At 36.1% G+C, this 24,880-nt stretch overlaps 1 protein-coding gene across 1 annotated transcript; it reads left to right on the top strand.

The window, feature by feature from the left end:
- Window positions 1-456: 456 nt before the first annotated feature.
- LOC124154203 (putative aminopeptidase W07G4.4) lies at window positions 457-23,004 on the top strand. The gene is made up of 12 exons (XM_046527783.1): window positions 457-637; window positions 711-843; window positions 957-1,102; window positions 2,712-2,820; window positions 4,629-4,753; window positions 8,268-8,446; window positions 9,661-9,851; window positions 12,165-12,347; window positions 13,003-13,101; window positions 15,513-15,639; window positions 15,950-16,062; window positions 17,332-23,004. Exons 1-12 carry the CDS (start codon window positions 624-626, stop codon window positions 17,464-17,466), a joined length of 1,554 nt encoding a protein of 517 aa, XP_046383739.1. The 5' UTR covers window positions 457-623; the 3' UTR covers window positions 17,467-23,004.
- The last annotated feature ends 1,876 nt before the right edge of the window (window positions 23,005-24,880 follow it).

The raw sequence follows: 24,880 nt of genomic DNA, 5'->3' as shown, positions 1-24,880 counted from the left end.
GCCATTGGTCAATTAGTAATTTTGGAAGGTAATTGTTTACATAGTCTATGAATATGCTTACACGCATCGATTCGGTGTGTGATGGATTTATTTTCCTTTGGGAGTAGTTCCCAACATTTTAAAATAAAGAAAATACCAATGAATAGTTGTGTTAGTGGGAATTTTAAATTTAAAAGGTATTGTGCAACGCATACATATTTCCCACCCAGGAGGAGGGATTGGGGGCGTTTTTTGACATCCATTAAGTGTATAAAAGTTTCTTTTGTTCATTCTTTCGAAGGGAAGGAAACATGTCCTGTAACTCTTGGGGTTCTTTCTAGCTGTAAACAGGGAAACGATGGAATAGAAATGCAATCATCATGAAAATCACGTACAAATTCACCGTAACTTGCCGCTGTCAACTGCGTGCCGCGGTTTCTAGTATGTTTTTTGTTTGCTTTGATGACTTCGAAAGCGCATGCGTGTTCGGCGCGTGACAGCCGGTTTCAAGATAGAGCGATAGACAGAGTTGGTGATTGTTGGAGATCGGCGAGCACTGCTGAGTGTTCCTTCTTGGATCACTCACTTAACTGAAAGAAATTGGGAGGATCTTCTTGCCGGGCGACGGAATTTACCTGCGCACAATGCCTGCGTTACCGTGAGTATAATTTGCAATTTAATTTATGATAGAATTAGGAATGTTACTATACATTATATTTGTTGAATTTCAGGCATGTCGTTCCTCTTAAGTCTGTGAAGTCTTTGAATGATTCTGACTATGATGGTATGGTTTTAGTCAGTCATACGCTGCCCACATTATTAGAACTAGCTTCTATCAAATCCGGTATTGAAAAAGTTTTCAAGGTGAGATGACTACCTGCAAGTTATTGATCAAATCCAACTTTCAGGTCAGTTTGATAAGCTTTAGGGCTCATGAAGAAGGAAGCACTAATATGAAGTTTATTTTCATTTTATAGATAGACAAAGCTGTAGAGACTGATGGGTGTGTTATCGAAGTTAATTTTCCAGCCCAACGCTTAATTTATTCACCCACTGGGCCTTTGAATAGGGATTATGATGACTCAAGGAGCTACAGTGAAGCAGCATCAAAGGGTATTGCCAGGTAATAAATTATAAGTTTATTTGATGAATTGGAGGGCTTATTTATGACAAGGGACGCAAAAAATTCCATTTTCTGTCTCTCTTTATTGAATTATACTTGGAGGAACTAAGTGACTTTCTTCATTATCTTGTTACCTCACGTGATAATGAGGGGTGTAGTTGGCAGTATTCGTGTCAGTGCCGTGGTTTTTCCGTGTAATTTAACGGTAAAGTGTTTCGCGTAGGTTATCTAATACTGTCGGGGGCATATATTGATTTGGATCCAAATTTTTTGGGACCTATTAATCGAGCCTGTTCTCGAGTTCAGTCCCTAGTAAATTAGTGAGCTTAACATCGACTTGGTATAATTTAAACAGCTCAGTTGAAGTTATATTTGAGAAACAAGTGTAGTTAGCGCTCAAGCATTAAATAATAATAAATAATAGATCAGTCCCTCTCATTCCTGAACATATCTTTTGATAGAGAGGGTAATATACTATGTTTTGTGGATTAATACACTTAAGGCATTAAATATTGATTGTGCTGTACTTCCTCAAATTTCTACATTGGAGTGATCATTTGAATAAAGATTGTTAAATGGTCAATTTTTAATGCTTGAAGTGCAATCAAACCTTCTTTCTTCAAACCATCAAACAACAATTTCTTCTATGTAGAGTTCTCAGCAGTGACATAGTTAGGAATTTCGTTCAGAGGGGGTCTAAAACCAGGGGGAAAATTTTAGAAAAACGGTACTAAGTAATACTAATTTTAACACTTTTAATAATAAAAAAACTTCATTTGTTAAAGAAATATTTTGTAAATTCATTATTTTGTTTTCTTTTATGAAGGAAAATAATTGTGTTTTTCTATTTTTGGGGGGGGGGGGGGGGGGGGGGGGGAGCCGGGACTCCCTGGACCTCCCCCCATGGCTACGCCACTGGTTCTCAGTGTTCAATGTTTTGTGTAAAAATTTCCAACCATGCTAAATCTGCTGGGTTTCATCTACATCTACATAATACCGTGCGGGCCACCTCCAGTGTTTGAAATTATGCTAGTTGCTGTCACCCTAAATTCTGCTGTACAGGAAATTAAATGACCCTTTAAGCTTATCAAGCCAAAATGCTGGCTAATAAATTCCCATTATAATTAATTGATGCTTATTACACCAGACATTGTGCCTTTGTGGTCCATCAAGGATGTCAACCTAAGGGTGATATGACTGCAAGGAAGCAACTGCCTTTGCTTTACCTCATCCCAATTTTAGAGCAACTCTTTGCTGTAAATTTGGTATCAGAATTCTCCTGGTGAACAACTCAGTTGTTGTTTTTTTTGCTAATTTTCAGATGAAAGTTCGAATGTTGCCCTTCTGTGCCCTTCGTCCTAAATTCTGTCCTCTAAATTTTCTTTTTATATTGTTGTTTGGTATATTTCTGTTAGATGCTGTGCAATTTACTAATATTTCAGCATGATCAATAAGCAGTTGTACATTAAAACCAATATTACATTGATTAAAGTGAAACTCTCTATCATTGCCATGTATTTTGGTTCTAGCTTACGTATTTGCAAGTTTTTCAATGGGGTTTAAAATTGATAATAATGTTTTCACTCTGGTGCTTTTATTGTCATTTCAGGGCTCTAAAAGCTGGTGTAACATCACCATTGCTAATTCTCCCTTATGAACAAAAGTTTGTTCATGCTGACCTTGTTACCCTGCTTGGAGCTTTGGAAGCCCTTTATGTGGTAAGTGTAGGGTACTATATATCTGTATCATTAGAGTATGCGTAACTATCAGTTTTTAAGGATTATGTTGTCTGCTGAAGTAGATAACACCTTCTTCTGGGGACATATTTAAGTTGTTCTTTCCAGGGGAGGGTAGGGGATAAGGATTGTGGCTCCTGGGGGGGGAGGGGGCATTTAATTACTTGTATTTATTTATTTTAGAAAACTAAGTTTGAGTACCATTTTTATATTTTGCTCAGGAATTTCATTGCTGGTACTTCCATCCCCTTTCCTATCCTAGACACGTCATCACGCTCGCAGTGTGGCGGCGTCTCCTTTTTTCCTTCCTCTGTCATCCCTCTCCTGAGGATGCTTGGGCATTGAAGTCTTGGAATTGGTTCCTGGCCTTCAGGAGTGTAACCCAGCGAACAGAAGATCGGGTTGGTGTGGTGGCTAGTGTGTTGGCTTCCCATCTCGTGGGCTCGGGCTCAAATCCCGGCAGTGGCAGAGAATTTTCAGAGACTGCCTGATCCCTGTATAAATGTTAAGTGGAGGACAATTCAAGCACAACACTCCCTCCGTCGGATGAATTGTTTAGCCATGGTCCCCTTGGCACCTTCAGTTAAGAGCAGGCTAATGCTGATGCTGGGTTTCTCTCCACCCTTCCTTAACTATCCTTCCCTTGTGCTGCAAATGACCTCAGCTTTCGGTCACCTCCTCTAAATACTGTACCATACAGTACCCTAGGAACCCACCGTGGGTACTATTTTCCTATGTTGGTACTTCCTCCTCATTAAAATAATGGAGTAATGTTTCTTGATCAGTATTGACTGTATACTTTTTTATATTTTCAATGTCAATTTAGAAAATAATATCAATATAAACCATCAAGAATTAGTAGTGAATAACGGCCCTTTGAATTAGAATATATTTAAATCAAAATCCTATGATAAAGTGACCAGTTTCATGATTCGGTATTTTTTATAGTTATTTTCTGCCTCAATACAATTTTTTTCCTGCTCTTTGGGCTGTGAATAAGGTCTGTAAAGGTCAGGGATATAAAAATCTGGATTGGAAGTCTTGGAAGTGCCATGGAAGTTGGGTTATGGTATGTGAAAAACTCAAGAGGTGTTGCAAAAAGATGGAAATCTTGGTTGAATTTGGGTAATGTTGCTGAGCTTGAGCGGCAAGGTTGGTTTTTTTAGCCATTTTTGCCAGACAGCATTGGGTAGAGCTGAATTGGTGCTGCTCGGCTTTATTTCTTCTACTTGATTTTATTTCACAGTGGACCTTGCTGCATTTTTTCGTAAAATCCTGTAAATGACTGCTTTCCCATTGTTGATTTAAAGCCAGCAAAGTTAAAAAAAATAATATTAGAAGTCGATTGGAATAGGGAACTGAAATGAGTAATTAATGATTGATTTGCAATTAGTACCATGCAAGCATTTAACATGTCTGTGTGTACTCTGATAATTATTCTTAAACTTTGATATAAAATATTTTTTAATATCTTGGTGCTGAAATCCATTCTGGCGGTGGATTTTAGTTCTCATTCAAACACTCTCCTTTGTCCATCTATTTTCATTGTGATATTTTTTCTTGTGCAATATTAGTGTATGAATGATGCAGAAATGATTGCTGATGAATGGAGTGTTTTATATTTGGATTATGTCATTGGATAGAAAGATCGCTGTCATTTGTGTAAATTGCAATGATGATTCAGAAAAATAATGGCAGATGCCTGTAAAATTGTCTAAAGCCATTATTGATTGAAAAATAAGAAATTATGGAAAATGAGAATGATTAAATAGGAACCCTTAATTTTATAGCCTCTTCAGTATAGAGAAGACTGCCCTGATAAATGCCCAAAAGTCAAGCAATTGGGAGTGTGGGGACCAGATCCTGTGGCTGTGACTTCTATCATTAACTTGGCTTTGGCCCTTGAGGATGGGAGGTCAGTGTGTTGCTTTACTTCCAAGTGAAAAATGGAACCCTTATTAAGAATATTATAATAGAATTATGGAGCAAGTTTGTTTTAAGCATAGAGCCATTCATTTCAGTATGGATTGAATTTTGCGCTCCTTAGATTTAATCAATATCACATTCTGTAATCAAATACTTTTGGATTTACATTTGTAGGAGTTTGTATGTATTTTAATACACCGCTTGCTGCCTAATTTTGCCAGGTATTAAAATATTGTCGGGCGGAGATAGTGAGAGAAATTTAAGTATTAACGTATGTATTATCATTTTTTTTGTATGCATGATATAATGTTAAGAGGTTGGTGATGCCATGCTTATGTCAGATCAACTCATTGAATGAAAGAGATGTTATTTAGGGCCATCTCTGGTTAATCTCCAGTCAGTGGATGTAAGACAGCGTGGTTGGTTTTCATTTGTGGATTGATAACTGAGCTCTTGTTATCAGTATTTTCAAGATTACTTATCTTTGTTCTAGATTCTTTCAAGTATCCTGTTTGCTCATTGATAGATTTTACTGATGAAAGATGAACCTTTTCTTGAAATGGTGCAGCTAGCTTGAGTGTGGTGGTTGTATCTGAAGTATTTTTTGAAGTAATCTTTTAATTGAATTTTGAATTTTAATCTTATGGTTTACCAAATTTGATTGCTGAAGCTCAAAATAAAGTCTTTTTTATGATTTAAATTCCTTTATTAACTAAATTTTATATTTACTCTCTTTCAATCAATATATTTTGTCAGGTGCTTGTTGAGTTGTGGATTACTTGACCCTTAGCGGCCACACCTCAGCCCGGCCACATTGTGGCCACATGAGGTGACCCGTTACCCCATGCCGAAAAAACGTAGTTGCACTATACATACGGCTATTTTAGGACAAATTCCTAAAGACTCTGAGACTTCTACCTGGGTGTTTCATGTTAGTTGAGTAGTTCTTAAAAATCCTAATGATTTTCATCCATCAGTTTATAGATGGTGGTCTAGGAACTGTTCATATGTGTGAGAACTCCAAAAAATGGCTTTTTAGTGAAAAAAATATTACTCCGCCATTTTTCAGTATTAAGAGCGAAAATTTTAGAGTTGTATGCACAAGATATACCTCCTCCAAAAAATAACAGTACATATCTGCCGATCTCGCTAAAATTAATTTTAAAAACTTAATTATTTCATATGGACAGATGTGATTTTGTAACAGTTAAGATTGAGAATATTTTTAACTCAAATATTATAAATCCACCTTTATTTTGTCAATTAACTCCACGAACATGTTGTTTAGAGAATAAAAGATCTGACTCAAGCAACGGTTGCGGCCACACTGGGGTAACTGTTTATCCACGCCTATAAATTGAACACTTGAAGTGCCCCAAAGAGTTTGAGTTTCCTATGTAATGCGATCAAAGTCACACTTGTCTACTGCCGACAGATGTTGATACTTGTATCAATTTCAAAGGTTTTAGCCCTCTAGTATCACGTTTTCTCAGCTCGGGGTAATGAGCTCCCCCCAGTGGCCGATAAGGGTTAATGAATTGATGAAAGAAGGCTTAAACTAGGGAGTTTGTAAAGCTGTCGATGTTGAAAAATCAATTGGAGATTATAATTGTATAATTTCCTACCTACATCTCTCCGTGAAAAACTAATTGAAAAGTTGATTGTGCTATTTCAATGGCATATTAGGGTGAAGAGAAGGCCTGTTGTTTTTAATGAAGACATTCCGTATACCACATGGTAGTATGAATTTTAAAATCTTCGTTGAAGTACATGGCCATTTAATTTTGGTTGACATTTTGGATGAAAATGCGTTATATGTATTTGATATTTTTACTGTAGGGACCATTAAAATTAAAATTTCAGTATAAGGACTTCATTACATTAAGAAATACTTAAAATCCCATCCTCCTGATTTATCAGTTTTTATGGAAAATATCTGGCTTTGATGGGGTGGATCAGTTATCATGCACCCTTAAAAAGAATCTTATCGGGATTAGCTAGTGCAGCTGAAAAATGTAAACTGCATGATGAATTCAGCAAGAAGCTTCAAGTGTATGGGCTTAAAGAGGCTGCTGCATTATTTAAAAATGATCATTACCTATGGCCCCCTGATCAACTTTCGTAGAGCTGGTAAAGTTAGTTCTAAAGCCTCAAATGTGACAGAAACTAATGCACTCCATTGGCTGTAATTATAAACCCTCATCAAAGTTACAGATTAAATCACTGTGTCGGTTTGTGAGAATGGGGGTGATTCACTGCACTGAGCAACCTTTGACTATGACCCAGAAACCCTTTGTGTACTCTTGCACAAACTAACTCTCAATCTGTTTGGGTCCTTTGAATGGGGTAATAGGATCCTGCTAAGGCATAACCACCTAGAAAGAAGGCCTTCACAATAGGTCCTCTATATCAGAGGGCTACTTTTGTCTCTATAGAAGGCCTTCTTGGTTCCGTTTCTCAGTTCTGGTTCATAATTTAGCCCTGGAATAGCTCAATTTTCTGTAGCAAGGAGTTTTTTGTCTGATTAATGTGCATATTTAGGATAATATTAATGCCTTTGCTGCAGCGTGACCAAGTGGATCACACTAGACTTTCTCCCTGAGTGACAGCAAATTTTCTATTTTTTTATATTCTGGCTGTTACAAGTTCACAAAATGAAAAGTTAGGGACATAAAATTTGGTGTGTATAATAGGCATGGTAACCTATGTGGCGTGATCGGAATTTAAGTGTGACCCACTGGTGGGTCTCTCTTGCCAGCCCAGGTGGCATTATGCAAAATGTTTGAACAGTGTGAAGCGAGTAATAAATTTTCCCCACAAAAACCTTTTTTCACATGATAAATAATAGTATTCAAATTTCTCCTTCTCCGACCCCTTTATATAAAAGGTTACTTCCTTGCATCCCCTTCCTGGAGGCATTCTAATTTCTGCTCTCTTGTTAATTTTAGATCCCACACTTGCCTCAATGTAATGGGATAAGTCACTTCTTTCAGCAAAACCACTGTCCCTCTTCATGCCAGGTTTTGGGAACATGAGAAAAACATTTCTTGGTTTTACATATTGTGTAACGTAACCTGAAAAGACAGACAAAACATTATTATCTCCCCAATTTAATCACATCCCCTCAGTACTTATACAATTCTCACCATCGATTTATTCCCGAGTGGAGGTGAGGTCAGTAGATTATATCATTAATATTACGTCAATGATCAATATGCCTTCAACCCAGAATCCAGATCAATAATTGAAACAGCTCTAATTGTGAAAATATTTGGTTCTCAGCAGTACAATTTGGTGATTGAAATGATGAATCTCTCTACTTTCAAGGATTTCTATTCAATTTTAAAATGAAGTGGTGTTAACCCTCCTATTATTCATTGTTTGCATTATTTAATAAAAAATAATGGTGTGTATTGAAAGAAAAGGCCCCTATGTCTTTAAAAGTGTAAATAAAATTTAAAATCCAAATTTTACTAATTCAACTGTTTCAAAAATTTCTTTAGGTGTGTTTCAAGGGACATTGGTGGAGGTGATCCTGAGAGAATGGCTCCACCCAAAGTGGAAGAATATGTAGTTCAAGCCTTTAAGCAACATTCAAATATAAAAATCAAAGTGATAAAGGATGTCAATACTTTTGAGAAGGAATATCCTTTGTATGCTGCTGTGAATAGGGCTGCTAATGGTAAGAACACTTTCACCACACAGTGTATGTAATTTTTATTATCAACAATTCCTAAAGAACTTGATGCTGTATTTTTCCCTTGTTATATTGTATTCTTCTTGGGTTTATCACCTGTGTCGATTAAAGTGACTGTGTAGTAATGTAAATTGAGAAGTTAATTGTTGAAATCGTAGTTCACTAGTCCTCTTGCTTAGAATGATTAGAGTGTCATGTGTATCGATGCGGTATTGAATTTACTAATATTATTTCTTTGAATATAGTATAGGGTGGTATTGAGTCACTGTTTTTTAGTTAAGTGATATGATATATGTCTGGTATCAGTATACCCAGCTCTTCTAGAATTTCCACAATAGCTTAGTCCCTCGAGTCACCCATTATTTCAATGTGTCATCTTTATATTTCTTCATATGGTTGGCAGTTTGACTTGATATGAAAGTTTATATATTGATACGACTCGCAGCTATCTGAGTAAAATAATTCTGAACTCAATTTTTTTATTTCATGAGGTAGTCATCATCAAAGTTTATTTCCACTATGGGATTTTTTGTGGTGTTTCTTGTTGATTTTTAATCATGCAAGTCTTTGGAATATGCCAACAATGTGCCACACAGCTTCCTACAATGTGACTATACCACTCGGGATTTCGCATGATTAAGTTACCATGCTTCACAAAAAAGTGTATCTGCAAGCTTTAACTTTGTGAGTCATGCTTGTTGGCCAATTTCACTTGCCACATGTGTGTGGGAATGTGGTCTGACCTTCTTTCTCATCTCTTTCCTGTTGTGATATTGTGAATCGCATCTGGTCTGCAAACTGCCTGTTTAGTTCTTGGTTCTCTTTTTTTTATCCAATGCCTTTCGTGACTCAGATAGTATTGTTAAGGCCCTCGTGGCTCTTTGTAAAATAATTTTATCGACAATTGTCATCAATAGTTATGTGGAAATGTATGTTTTCATCATTAACTTATGGCTTTGAAAATATGGTAATTATTACATTATTTATCCCTAAAAATGGCCATGAACATACCTAAGAGGATTTGGTCTTGGTTCCCGTCAGTTCTATCCATTTTATGGTTTCTCACTTGTTATTTTTAAAAGGCCAATATTCATTCTTGTCACATATCTATGATTCACAATTTGTCGAATGTAATATTTTTGAGAGATTTAATTTGTGAAAAAAATTTGCATTACAACTCTCATCCCACAATATTGCAGCTGTTCCACGTCATCAGGGAAGAATCCTATTGCTTGAATATGAAGGGGAGGGACCAATTGATTGCACCCTGATGCTTGTTGGGAAGGGAGTGACTTACGACACCGGGGGTGCTGACATCAAAGCTGGAGGAGTCATGGCAGGCATGTCCAGAGACAAATGTGGGGCTGCTGCAGTTGCTGGATTTTTGAAGGTGATTGGGCTGTTTAATCTTTCATAGTTGGTTATAGTTTGTAAGGCTTGTTTGTTGATAGGTTCACCCTGATCAGGCTGAAAATTCTTTGGTTTTTTTATGTGTTTTTGTAGTTTCCATGAAAAGAACATTTGAGCGTAAAGAGGTTCTAGGCAGACTATGAGTTATTCCTCGGAAGAATGTAGAGAACGTTAGAAGATTAATGTGTATCTGTCAGTAAAAATACTTAACATATTTTGCATTGAAATACAGTACACTCCTGATTATCTGGGCTAATGATGGGGAGAGATGGCATGAATAATCGGAAAATACGTTATAACCCAAACTTTCACTTCAATGTCTTGTAATTTTCATAATTTATGTAATACATACAATATATTATTATTCATGCAGTTATTCTGTTATTTTAGAGTGCTTCTTGGACTAGAGTGGTTCTCTTCTGGGAGTGTATTGAGAGCTTTCTTTGCCAGTTCACAACCTTTTTGCGGCGATAATGTGGTTGTACTCGTATTGTTAATGCTCCACGTAAGGCCTGGTTTCGAAAACCACACATCCATAGCTGTGTGATCAAGGATACAGAAAAGTGGTTTGCACGGATGCTTCAAAACCACTGTTCGACGTCAGAAACTACACTGTCAGGCACCACGCCATGTAGTTGCGTCTCGCACAAGTTGCCTGGGTTGCAACTGCTGCAGGACGTGTATCTGTGATCATGAAGTGCAGTCGCCCACTGCGAGGCTTGGAAAACAGGAACATGGCGCTCCCGTGAATGCAGCTAGAGCGTGATTGCTTCCGTTTTACAAAGGGGATTCTACCGGAAATAATAAGCCCGGTGTATCCTAGCATTAATGCAGTAATTCTGATAATTTTGTGTCAGATTTTATTTTTTATGAAGATCGCGGAAAATATTGAGCGAGAGTGAAGTCATGCATGGATTATCTGCAACACAGATAAACCGCAGCCACATAATTGGGAGTGAGCTGTACTAAGAAATTACTATTTCAATTTTTTTTAAAATTTGGATTTGAATATTACATAGGTAATCTCCTATTAGATAGTTTTTTGGTGTCTCATCAGGGAAGAGAAAGCTTTGATTATTGTTTTGACTTCACGAAAACCTGCCTTGATTGATACGTATTATGCATGGTTGATTGAATGCTTCACTTCTACTCTTTGGAATGTGGAACCAAGTCTTATACATATACCATTTCAGGATGATTGTGAATGCTTTTTCTCAATTATTGAGTTGGATTTTTTATCTTCGGTTCAAGTGTGGGACTGTTGAATTTTATGTCTCTCTATGTATTAATTCTAGGATTTTACATAGTAAAATATGAGATCCCCAGCCAATACTATGTGCTGTTTAATATCAGAAATGAATGACAATTGATGATTAAATTAACATCAAAAATATAATTCTATCATTTGCAATGGAAAAACATTACCAATAAATCACCCTCTCAGTATGAAATAGAAGATGGTTGGGAATTATGACAATTAGGCAAGAATTCCTTGGTATAGCAAAGATTAAATTTTCTTATACTCCTTCTTTGTGGAGGACAATTTTTTTCCCTTTGTGGAGTTTATCTGATACTTGTACTAATGGCATCCTAGATTCATTTAACTGCAGATTCCTTGGGACACAGTGCAAGTTCATTTTGATCAGAGCACCGCCCTAGCAATGTACTTACCCCACCTCCATTCATTATGCATGAAGGTGGTGTAAGCTTATGGATTAAGATACCATATGCCATTGTAGCCATTCCGTAGATTCACCATCAACTTTATTATGGTTATAAATTGCACTCTAGAAATAAGATTCTCTTTCCGGTCACTTTGAAAGCTAAACTGTGTTCAGAGGAGGCTTTTCATGAGTTGTTTGGCTGTGATTTCTTTGGGGTAGTATAAAAAAATCAAGTTAGCAAAATTCTTATACACCTGTAATGTAGATACGTACATGTAGTGTAGATTTCTAAGTTGAGTCTTAGATTTTACATAATTTCCGGATTGTTTTGAAAAATCTTTACTCTCTACAAATGAACTGGGTTCAAAATAGTTTTCCTGCCATTTATTTCAGTTCTTTTTGGCATCTGTTTTGGTCTTAGTTGCCGTTACAAGTATGGTGGAACCAAAAATAATGGAACCGAACCAATCCATTGCTAAAAAAAGTGATGGTTGGGTATCTTACTGCCTTGGTATTCCAAGCCGCTTCTGTTAGTATACTTTTATAGGGGTTACTATGCTGGTTGGCACCCTCATTCTTTCCCCTAGTCTCTCAGTATACCATAATGAAGTATTATTTTTTTGTTTCAGATTGTTGCTGATCTCAAACCCAAACGAATAAAGGTGATCGGTGCCATGGCAATGGTCCGTAATAGTGTTGGTGAAGAGTGTTATGTAGCTGATGAGATCATCACTTCTCGTGCCAAAGTTAGGGTCCGTATTGGAAATACAGATGCGGAAGGAAGAATGGCAATGGCTGATCTTTTATGTCAGGTAATTATCATTAGACAGATATAGAATTGTATGCTTGGAGTATGAAATCTCTCAAAATATGGCAAATTTCAATTTCTGGTATTTCAAAATTCACACACTGCTTCGACAGACATTGTAATTTTTCATCTTCATCTACATTTTATCCCTGGGTTCATACCGGTCAGGGAACCAAAAATCGATACTGAAAATCAGGGAAATGTCAAGGAAGTCAGATTTTGGCATGGAAAAAACCCCTGGGGAGCTGGAATAAGAAAAAAGCTATGGTTCAACGCATTGCTGTTTTCGAGCAGTGAATTGGCATTTTGTGTACGATTGGGCAGAATGGGGTACTGCCAACTTGGTGCTACTTGACTTTTTTTCTTCTTGTATCAAATAATGTATTACCAATACATTATTTTACAGTATACCTCACTCTATTTTTTAATGATATCTCTAAATAAGACTGTTTTGCCATTTATGTATACAGCTTCAGGGAAATCTGCAAATTAGGAATGGAAATTTGGGAAATTGAAAATGGAAATCTGGTATGACCTTACATTACTGCTGTACCGCAACACTGCAGAAGTCTTTGCTCCGACTGAAATAGATTTTTTGAAATTTTATGGACTTTTATTTGAGAGCAAGTGATAACCTGCATATTTTTTCATTATTTCAGATGAAAGAGAGGGCTGAAGGAGGTGAAACCAATTGTCATATTATGACATTAGCTACTCTTACTGGTCATGCTGTACTTACTGTTGGGGAGGGTTATTCGGTGAGTCATACGGGTACTGTTCTTTTCCGTTATGAATTCTTATTTTGTATGCCACTTTTCTCTATGTAATGGCATCCTTAAGCACAGATGGTGCTATGGGTTGTGAAAATATTAAGTATATTGTAGAGAAGTACGAAGAGGGAACATTTATTGGACTATGACTATTAGTAACTGCAAAGAGAGATCTTAATCTGTGTATTTCATTCTTAAATATGTATTTGGGTAGAGATGAATCGGGATGTATGGTTCAAAGTTTCTAAGTTTAGCAGAACATAATTATGTTAGCTTGCATACACCCACATTTATAAAGATACTAGTTTCAAAATATTTATGCCCAATGTATGGTCTTTCATATGAAGCAGTCTTAATATTAAATGGGCCTAACTTACAAATCTAAGTGATCCCAAATTAAGTTTTTTGATGAGTTGGTTGATTTCTTTTCATATATTTCACCATCAAGTAAATATGATTGTCCTTTCTTTGTGAACTATGATACCTAGATCACTTTTATTGGTTGCTATTGAGGTGTCAAGTTCATTTAATTGATATTTAAATATTTTCTCACTATTCTACTTACAGTAGACTCTCGTTATTACGAAGTTCACCAGACTGAAAAACAGGAGGTTGATAATAATGAAGTTTGTATGAGCATTTCTTTTAGGAATCATCGCAAAAGAACATACTTCGATAAAATTTCGTGTTTCTTCAAGCTCCCTTTCTTATTGTCGCACTGCTGAATAGCTGCAGAGTCATGTGTATAATATACATGATTAAATTATGCGTAAATGCATGAAAACAGGCACATTCTTATGATTTTATCAATAGAAGAATGGGACATGATGCATACACATGACGCATGATATCTTCCGTAATACAGTAAGTCCGCAGTATAGGAACAAGATGGGTCCTGCGACCTTGTTTGTAAGTTGATAAACCTATGCAAGGAATCGAAAAGTGCTGATATCCTGCAGAATGCAACACTGCATTATAATTGTGTGTTTACTCATGATTGTGATGGACTGATCTAGATGCATGTACGACACAACTGGAACCCAAAAAAATTGCTGTCCGTGGGAAGGAATAATGGGTGAAATGTTGAACAGTTCCTAACTTCACAACGGATTGAATGATGCTTTGTTCAGATTATGCCCAAAGTGTGACTTCCTTTACGCCACACTGCGTTGCATCAGCCGACCCGAAAGGTGCCAAGTTTGAAATTTTGGACTTGCCCGAATTTTTCGAACGTTCATATCTCTGAAAGTTCTTCAATTGAATTTTTGTAAGAAGAGGACTTACTGTCCGTTCAATTTACAAGCGATAACGAGTGGGTCATTATGATTCCACTGCAATGAAGCTTTTCATATGATGTTGTGTGCATACTGAAGTATCTCCTACTGAAGAAAGAACCATAATTGATGCCCTTGGACAGGAGGAGAACTTAAATGTTGCGCAATGATTTTAACGTAGCTTAGTGTACATCCACCTAAATGCTGTTACTTATTCATGGAACTTCGTAATAAAGTTCTTTTTATAACCACTGGGACTGAGGTTTGTGGTAATAATTGAAACAGCTTTAGTAATTTCCACACTTTTTTAATCTTACTCAACCGGCTTCTATGCTTACGCATCAGTTTCAAGAGCTGTCTATGAGCTGAGAGAATTATGCGTAAGCATTGAAACGGGTCGAGTAAGATTAAAAAAATTTGGAAAATTACTACAGCTGTTTATTATTACTATCTATGGACTTCTACAAAGTCAGCTCGCCAACAATCAGTCTGCTACTGATGCATGTAATTTCGTAGTAATGAAAATTTCATAATAATGTTCCTTTCACTGTTGATTGGATTGGCCTTTTTGTGAGAACTTCGTTATGAAGTTGTTCGTATTAGCGAGAGTCTACTGTATTTAGTATTGGATCATTGCCCTCAGTGCTCGCTAGTTATTCCTCTCTGTCAACCCAGTCACAAACAACGTTGTCCTCACGCTTTTAAATCCTTCAGGAAATTGCTAGGCCACTTCATCTGTAGACTTTTATGATCTCGATGTTGTCTCTTGGTATTCCTTTGGTCACATTTTCTGCTTCATATTCCTCATTTACTTGTAAGATTTCTTTCTAATGCTTTTTGCACTTCTTTCTCATTAGATCTACTCCAAACTTTCTCCCTCCTGTTTATTATGTCACCCTCCATTGTTTCCTTTTTTTAACTGATTGTTTGCATAAGATTCCTTGGTTTCTATTTACCTTGCAATTGATGTGTTTAGGTGTCCAAGTTTCACAATATTAAAATGTATATGTAGAATAAATTTGATTATTTTATGCAATTCTGTGAATTGTCTGTATTTGACTTGGGTTACATATTGGCCATAATAAATCGGTCTAAATACTATGGAAGTCTCATCTCTCCCTTCAGATTGTAATGGATAATGGTCCAGCCAGAGAAAGTGGACATGCAAAATTGCTGCAAGAGGCAGGAGCAATTATTGGGGATCCATTTGAGATCAGCACAATCCGAAGAGAAGATTTTGCATTTCATAAAGGTATGAGTGAGATTATCTTGGTAAGTGTGTTTTTGGCTCTGTCAATTGTAACAGTTTAGGCTGAAAGGCCTTCTTGTCTAGTTTCCAGAAGTGGAAAGAAATATTTCGAAGTGCCATGCTCCGCTTACCATCATTTGTAGATGCCATTTAATCTCAAAAATGTTAAGAAATCTTTCCAAACCTGTCCTTGACAAATAAATGCTTTTATAATTATCTATCTATACGTTAATTATGCTATTTGTATTTTGTATAATTTAAATTTGAGCAATTTCTCCATTTGAAATGCTATCTTGAATCAACTTCTTTTTAGATCCTGGTGAAGGTGTTGATGTTCTACAGTGCAACAATTTGCCTTCTTCTCGTACACCGAGAGGTCATCAGGGACCTGCTGCATTTCTAATTCTGGCTTCAGGTTTAGATAAAGTAAGAGAAGTACAAAAATATATTGGTGCCTGAGACAATTATTCACTGTGTCCATTTGTGACCTCTTTGTATCTTGTGTTATGCATTAGAATACTAAATTAAGTCCTGGGATTTATTTTTGCATCATGCCATTCTTCCCATCCCTCAATAATAAACCATTACCTTTGAAGGAAGCAAGCTGCTTAGGAGAAAGCTATTGTTTATTGATTAAGGCAAAATCATGTTTTTAATGGAGATGGATGCTCTCAATTGCTGCCAGTTCATTATTTATATTCCTCATTAAAATGAAGCTTTTGCCATGAATAATTAAAAAATCAGTTTTTCTTGTTCCATTTTTAATTTACTGTTAATTTTTATGAGACAAAAATTGCATTGGAAGAAGCCAAATACTAATAATTCTATTAATCTCTGCGCTTCCCCATAAGAGCACAAAAGTAATTTCATACGTATCAAGGTCTGCTTGAATAGAAAATTTGTGCCATGTAATTCCTCTTCAAACATGTGTATGCTTGGTAGAGATTTATTAAAAAATTTACCGGGAAAAGTAATAATTGGGTAAGAAATATAATCTTCAGGTGAAGATCACAAATTAGTGTTGTGCCGCATTTGTAACAGTTGATCTTCCAAGGAATTCTCTGAAGCCGATGGATAATTGAAGTGATCTAACACCTGTGTATGTACTGCATCATCATGCCATTAATTACCTTATTTCGAAACTAAATGGTTTTAATGTTATGATTAGATTATTTTATTACTGCTGTAGATCTTTAATTATCCATCTTTTGACGGTTTGTTGGATTATCCACTCATCTTTTATTTATTTTTATTTATTATTAAATTCCCCGTAAACAGCACATGACGGCCTTTTACAACGAGGGTTTCCAATATTAACAAAGTACAACACAAACATCCATGCCCTGGATAGGGATCACTTACCCAGGCGGGATTCGAACCCACGACCTATGGTTTGGCAGGCGAGGACTTTACCCCACCGCCACCGAGGCCGGCAAATCCAATCTAACATTCCTCTCCTACCCTTCCACTCCTCAATAAAAGTAGTTTTTCAGTGGAATGGGCTCAGAAGATATGCGGAAACATGATTCAGAGGCTAAAGTAAAAATTAAGTTCTAAGAAAATGATCATCTTTATGAGTATGCTTTTTGGGCTTTTCCCTCCTGAGGGACAGATAAATAAAGCTCCTCTGTATTTTGTAATTTAATTCATTTAAGGTCTTACTTTGAGGTGGCTATAAAAATTTTTCCTTTGCAGCATGGATTGGACTCATCGCTCCCCATAAAATATTCTCACTTGGACATTGCTGCATCTGCTGGTTCTATTCCAAAGGAGGCCACTGGTTCACCAGTTTTGGCTCTCTATGCTGCTTACCTCGAGGGACGGCACTAAGGAAGGCTCGTGCTTCATTTTCAGACAAGATCTCCTTCATTGTATCCAAAGCTGAGATTTGGAAGACTGAAAAGAGAGACATGGCTAACCTATTACTTAATATTTTGTATTAATTTCATCATAACTATGTTATTGATTATTGCGGTTAAATTCGTTATATTTGTGTGTTATGTTATTGATTCTATGTTGGGGCCTCTGTTCAGCAGCAGGTTAGATGTTTCCAACTTTGATATTGTTCATAGGTATTGTATCTTTGTTTTTATGGATACTTCAGTACAAATGTACTTCTAAATATTGACTCGGCTCATAGAAATCTTTGTGAGTTTGGGTTATCGAGTTTTAGGAATGTTGCAGTTATTCAGCACTCTTTTCATGACACTTATTACTTAAATTCAGCCTAATAGCCTGGGATATCAATCAATATGGTTCTTTACTGCAATTGTTTAAAACCCTTTTGCTGCCTTAGTGACATTTAATCAACCTTTAGCGGATGTAATGGAATTTTGCCTGCGGTAATAATGTATTCTGAAAATTTTTGTGCACAAAAATTTTATTTTCCAAGTTTATGTAGCCTTCAATATGATGTTTATTGTGCACTAACTTTTAAATATTCAGTTCATGAATGCATTCCAAATTTTTACATTCAGTCTTTCAGCAAAAAATTAGTATGAAAAATTTAGTAAAATAATAGTTGTTATAATAATTTACATTTGGCAGTCTGAAGTTGTCCTTTTTTTAATGACTTGGCAGCTAAGGGGATTATATCACTATCAACTATGGGCACTAGCATATTTAAGTGACCTAATTACATGTGCATGCTTTATGTAGTTTCAGCCTATCCTTCAGCGCATTGAACAAAACTGCTTGAATGTCAATTCAAAGGAAAAATGTGGAAGTTGGCTCAGATTTCTTTATATTTTTCTGCTAATGTGTCTCCTATTGGTATGTGATATTATGGTGGTGATTCTGTCAGCAAATTTCAAATCATTTCACGTCACCATATGTTGGAGTACTACTCAATTTAAATTTGGCTGTTTCTGTCTGTCTTTGAAGATTTTGAAGCAATATACTCTGTAGTGTAGATTTATAAATCCAATCCATCGTTTAACTTGTCACCAATACTGATTATGCCAGTATGTGTTCATTTTCCAGGCATAAAAAGTGTTAGTCAAATGACGTACTTATCTCATGTTTACATTTCAGTATTCCCTTTTCTACTGCAACTTTTATATTTACTTCATTATTTTATTCAGGCTACCATTGGACCCTCATTGTGTGGCTAAGTAGATATGCATTATGAAACATATCCACTGGACTCAATTGAGCACCATTGTATTTTCTTTTGATCAAGTCCCTTCTTAATTAGAAGTTGAAAATATTTTGAAAAGACATTTTAGATAAAAATAGCCTGCAAGTGTAACCAATTGTGATCGTATGAGCACCAGAACAACCTCACTTTCAGGCTTACGTCATTTTCATGAGCATTAAATTATAAGATAGTTCATACTCTCCTAGGTTTTTTCTTAGGATTGTTTACTCACTCAGTTATTCAACCTGAAGTTTGGTGCTGGTTGGTGAGAGTGGAGTTATTCCTACATTAAGCCACAGGCACATGAATTTCAGAGGTTCAGGACTGGGGGGACAGCTTTTCTCCATGATTCACCTAGGAAATCTAGGATTTTGTGGTGGGCGTTAGTATTGTGATTTTTTTCTTAATCTCGTCTTTATCATTTTTACAAACTATGACAGTAAAAACCACCTCAATTCACACAAAGATTGAGGTAATAATCTGTTATATGTTAAAGACTAAATTTTTGGTGATTGTGTGTGGAGTTCTACGTACTTAGAAATCTATTACTCAGCAATCTTTCTCTAACCTCATCTGAATTTGAAGCAATAATCCTTATGGAATGCATAATGCATTGTTTGGATGTAATAATTTGTTTCTTAATGATAAAATTTTCTACCTTAACAGGCTGTAATTGAGATAAGTCTCACTCTATGTATTTAGATGCACCTGTTTCTCAAGGGGACCAAGAGTGTTCCTTGATATAATCTTGGATTTAGTGAGGGCAGAACCCTTAACGCAGCAGTGGCCAGCATTGAAACCAAGTAACTTAAGAAAAATGCTGGTATTAATATTGAGAATGGGGAGGGTTAGTTTATTAAAGCCTTAAAAATATATTCTAATGATGTTACCACTCCTTCTGTGCAAGTTCTAAATTTTATGCTACATTCTCACTTGAAATCAGCCTGGTACTTCAGTTCAAAAGTCCTTACGAGGAATTGGATAATCTGCAGTCTTCTCTGTCTTGCAAAGATTGATGAGGTGGGGTGGTGGATTGAGAAAGTTGGGTGATTGGCTTCCTAATCATGGCCGTTAATATAGAAATAATATTTTCTCTTTCCTGTACCTTCTCCTGAGTGTGTAACTTATTTTCTCTAATCATGGTTGCAATGGATGAACTTATTTCTGACTCATCCTAAAATTTATCAAGGAATCGGATTGGTCATGCATGCTTCAATTGTGGGAATGAGGTCTAAGAGCTTATTGCACATGTGTTGAACAGCTGTAGTTGCCTTCTTACGTGTCCTAGTTATACTCTAGAAAATATGGTTCCTGGCTTTGCTTCCTGTCTTCCATGTAATATAACTTTGAGGGATTTTTCAGCGTGTTAGTACCTATAACTAAACCATTCCAAAAACATGACCTTGTTTTCCTGTAGTGATGATGATATAGGTCATAGTTTTTACTTGCATCGGTTGAACTGTCTGCCTCTTTGCTAAAACAACTATAGTGGTACTGGAATATTTTCCCAGTGGTTCATGTGGAATAGGTAGTTGTGTCACTAGCCTTTTCTATTGCTTGTATTCCAAGTCATGTAGTCTTAGGTGATAAGTCAAAGTGCCTCAGGAACTGAAAAATGCTGCCAGTTGTCAACTATTCAAGTTCAAAATATTGGAAGCACATGGAAATGTATATTCATCCAATATTAAATTTTTTACCACAAAATCATGACTTAATGAAATTTGACTTTTGGAAGTTCTACATTCATGATATCTAAAGTTGTGGGCAATAGTTAGTGTTGCATATGCCAATCTAATCTGACTCCGCCAGAAATTGTATGTGATGTACATACTTAAGACTTTGATACTTTTTCCCTTGCACCAATGTTCTTCAGCTTCTGATGCATCACATTAAAACCCCTCTAGAAATCGTTGTTTTTCTTTTTGGTCATTTTCGTATGGTAGCATGAAAAGTCCTCATTTTCATGCTCCTAATAAGTCACTTGGCTTTTTATACATTACATTTTTATGCGTGTTTCATATTTCCTTATTGTGTGTTTCTTATTACATCTAGCTTATGATAAGGATCTGCATTTAATGATTTTAATTTTGTTTATTCAAAAACATCAAATAAAGATCTCAGGTTTAATCGTCTACTTTTGGAAAATTCTCTGTAACATTAAGTGTGAATAGTAGAGCGTCCATAACGTAGATAATTTACAATATTGATACACCTCTGGTGTAAAAAAATGCACTGAATTCTTGTGCATCTTCACTTGGGCTTCCGGTGTTGATTTTTGGTTGAAAAATGCTGTATGCCTAGAGCCGCATGTAGTATTCTTCCTTACACTGTTTTCATTGGTGTACTTTTTCAGCATAGGAGTAAATTTTTCTTTCTTCCTTAGTATGTTTTGGTTTGCATCCAAATTAATCCTACTGGTTGTGAGGATGGTATGATTTTCTAAAGGATGTGTTTGTAGAGGTATTTAAGTAGCAGTTACTGAACATGATTCAAGGTGACAGTACAATCTTGATAACCAAAGGTGAATCAAATATAAAGAGTGAAGTTTGGGACATCTAAATATTGATTGAGCAGAACTGATTCTTTTCTAAGTATTTTAGAATTGAAATGAGTATGTAAAATTTTGAAGCAATTGAAATTAAGTTCAAATTTCCATTCAAGCAAAAGAAAAATCTGTGAAATAGAATTGATTGATGAAACTAAGGTTGAAGATTCAGATTATCAAGATTGTGCATTAAGTGGAAGGTCATGACTCGTCGTACTTTAAGGTTTCCATAGCTTACTTAAAATTAAGGCAGTGCAATAATTACTACTATAGTATATGTTAAAAGTCTTTCATTTTTTCCGGGGAATTGTTTTGTTCCAAATGTTATGACTCAAGGTTTTTTATTAGAAAATATTAAATGAATTAATTACTGAAGGCGTTTATGTGCTCTCTAGATTTTTACGGTTGGCTTATACCTATCATTGTAGGGGTAGAAAGGATATCAATATGGATCATATTTGCTGTAATAATTACTCTTATTTGTCATGGCTAAAGGTTTTGTAAAAATGCATGCTATGAAGTACTCTGGAAAATAGTATGAAAGAGTGAAGGAATTTCAGTTCTATTTTTAAGTGGCGATCATGGCAAGAAGTAATTCATTGGTAAAAAGAAATAATATGGTACCCATTGGATGTGAATGAAGGAAAATGGAGCAATGAAATTGGGTAACTGTTGCCATGTATATCTGATACGTATTTTATTTGTATCTTGAGTGATTCATGGAATGTATATGAAACAGGAAATAGGCTATTTCTGATGAATCCTAAATGACAAGGTTGGATAAAAATAAAGGTATCTTTGTATGGTTTCATTAAATGCTAATGTGCATATGAATCAGGATGAAAATTGGTATTTGGGATACTTAATGCACTTGTACTTAAGTTTAGTGTATAGTAGACTATTTAATGCATAACATGTTATTTTGAAGTTTTATTTGCATTTATTTGTGCTCCCATAAAACTGGCACACATACTAGTTAATATTATTTCATGCCAAAGTGACTCTGTGATACTGTTACTTTAGCTTCAGTTTGATTGAGAATATATGATGAAAATTGGTTGGCACCAGGATTAGAAATATATTTTGTTGTGAATGATATTATCAGTCTATTTTGTTGTAGTAAATGATTCCTTTGTTGAATTATTTATTGGTGAATTTTGAGCAGTTTGGGGAGTAGTCTGGAATTATATTCTGCTTGGTGGTTGGTATGTATATATCAGGTGATTGGTACATTAGGTAAGGGTAGTATCCCAGTTTTGATGGCTCGTGTTGAATTCTTCTGTGATTTCACTGGACTTATATTATACTTTAAAAGTATTGTTCACCTCATTGTAGTACTGTTATATCTAAGGCTGCAGCACTTTTCTTTGCTTTGTAAACCGTGATTGTTTTGTGAAAATTTTCAGTGCTAGCTGCCATTGTGGTGAACCGTTGTTGCATAGCAAAAGAAATTGTAATTGAAATCGCTGCCTTAGGTGTGTTTCCCTACACTTAGCAACAGTTTTGTTCTTGAACTGTGATAAATTCATGTGATGACTTAAGTCTATTGTATGGTTAAAAATGTGCTGCTGGGGTTAGGTTTTATTAGGAATACAAGTGGTTTCTCATCTTTGTGAATTGAATTGATGAGGCAGCGTAACATAAAGCATGTACCTTCTGTGGGAATATATTTCTTGTATATTCACAGTTTATTTTATTTTCTTAATCCCTCGCCTTATCATTTCATTGACTTTTTTTCCTGGCCAGTTCAATTCAGTTGGAATAAAAAAGTTGAACTATTGAAGCCAAACTTTGCCTATGAATGTGTTGACCATTATAAATGGACTATTGACCATTTTGTTCATAGTTGCTTTAACTGTTTAGCTCTTCTATCTTATTGGACCCCTCTATCCAGGATGAAGAAGTACATACCTCACATGTTCTCCCCTCACATGCCTAACTTTTCTTTGTCTTGTTATTACTGAAATCTACTTTTCATAAGATTATGAAAAATACAACTTTGTAAGCCCACAAATATTGCTGAAGGACGACGTAGGTTTTCAAGTGTCACATCATCATCTGGCATTCACTTATACTGGGACTAGCCATGGTGATGAATTCATATATTCACCCACAATGCCCAAGTTTGTGAAAATTGTGTGCACGACTTGGACTGCTAGTGGCATCAGTGGTGCAGCGAGGGGGGGTTTTGGGGGATAAACCTCCCCCCCCCCCCCCCCCAGAGCTCAGAGAAATTGTTAAGTTTAATCCATTTTACTTTATTGGATTGATATTTTTAATAGAATAGTGCAAGTAATAATAAAATATCCCTCAGGAAGCCGTAAAACTCACCATTTTGAACCATTCATCTTAAAATTCCGTAATTTACTAATCTCGCACCTACCGCTTATCCTGGTGGGTTATCCATGCCCCCACACACCCCGGTATTAGTTGCACGTAAACCCCCCCAGCCTTAATTCTTAGCTGCGCCCCTGAGTGGCATAATATGCTCAGCAGTCCAGACTATCTTGTCCACTATAGTTCACAAATTACCGCAGAAGGGAATGATGCCTCGGTAGCATAACTGGCTAAAGCACTCAACCAGAAATTGGAGGATCCAGGTTTGAATCCTGGTTTAGGTGAATGATTTTTTTCTGTGGAATTTTTGCATCATCTGGTATACTAGATGAGAAGACAGAGATTATAAAGTCGAACAAAAATTGATTTCTCAAAAACTTAAAGGTCTGAGGTGTGGGGGAAGGGAATTCCCTGGGGTGAGGTTAGGCCAAGCAGGCCATGGGTCAGGTGGAAGGGAAAAGGGGGAATTCTAGTGCGTCCATGAAAACATTGTAATCTGAGGCAGTTTGCATTAGTTGTAATTAGGAAAAAAAAATTATATGAGATCAGAGAATATTGTTTAGGTGGCTGGAGGAGATATTTAGGGCATGAGAGTGCTGAAATTGCTTGTGGTAGGGTGTTGGTGAAGCAGGTCCTGAAATGTAGAAGAACAAGATCATCAGATTAGATTCAGAAGAGTAGCAATTATGCAGAACAGTAAAACAAAATAGTATATGTAGGTAACCTTTTGTGGCTGGGTTTAAATTCCCAGTGGTTGACCTTCACTGCCAGAGTTTATTGAATAAGTGCCTTTAGTATTATTAAAATAAGATATTGAAATATTTCCACTGAGTTTTATCATGACACTACGTGTTTCGTCGTTACAAACAACATTATCAAGTGTAACAAGTCTTAAAGAGTTCCTACTTATGAATATCTCCCTTCAAGCACCAAGACATATATATAAGGAGGAACTCAAGAAGACTTGTTACACTTGATAATGTTGTTTGCAATGACGAAACACGTAGTGTTATAATTAAACTCAGTGGAAATATTGCAATGTCTTATTTTAATAATATTAAGAACCTCCACCATATCGTGCACAACATCATACAAGATAAGTACCTTTAAATTGGTGTGCGTGCATGGGTGTATCAGGTGGTGCTATCTTCCCATTTCTGTATAGGCTCCATAGGCGGATCCAGGGGGGGGGCACGGGGGCACGTGCCCCCCCCAGACCCTTA

The sequence above is a fragment of the Ischnura elegans genome, chromosome 2, assembly GCF_921293095.1.
Source record: "Ischnura elegans chromosome 2, ioIscEleg1.1, whole genome shotgun sequence".
Taxonomy (NCBI): domain Eukaryota; kingdom Metazoa; phylum Arthropoda; class Insecta; order Odonata; family Coenagrionidae; genus Ischnura; species Ischnura elegans.
The sequence above is the reverse complement of the archived record's forward strand: the minus strand, read 5'-3'. Positions and strand labels throughout refer to the sequence as shown.

Excerpts from the sequence above, each read along its gene's own strand:
- LOC124154203 (XM_046527783.1), top strand. Across the intron at positions 1,103-2,711 it reads GCATCAAAGGGTATTGCCAG|GGCTCTAAAAGCTGGTGTAA; the intron begins GTAATAAATTAT and ends TTGTCATTTCAG. Across the intron at positions 15,640-15,949 it reads AGATTTTGCATTTCATAAAG|ATCCTGGTGAAGGTGTTGAT; the intron begins GTATGAGTGAGA and ends ACTTCTTTTTAG.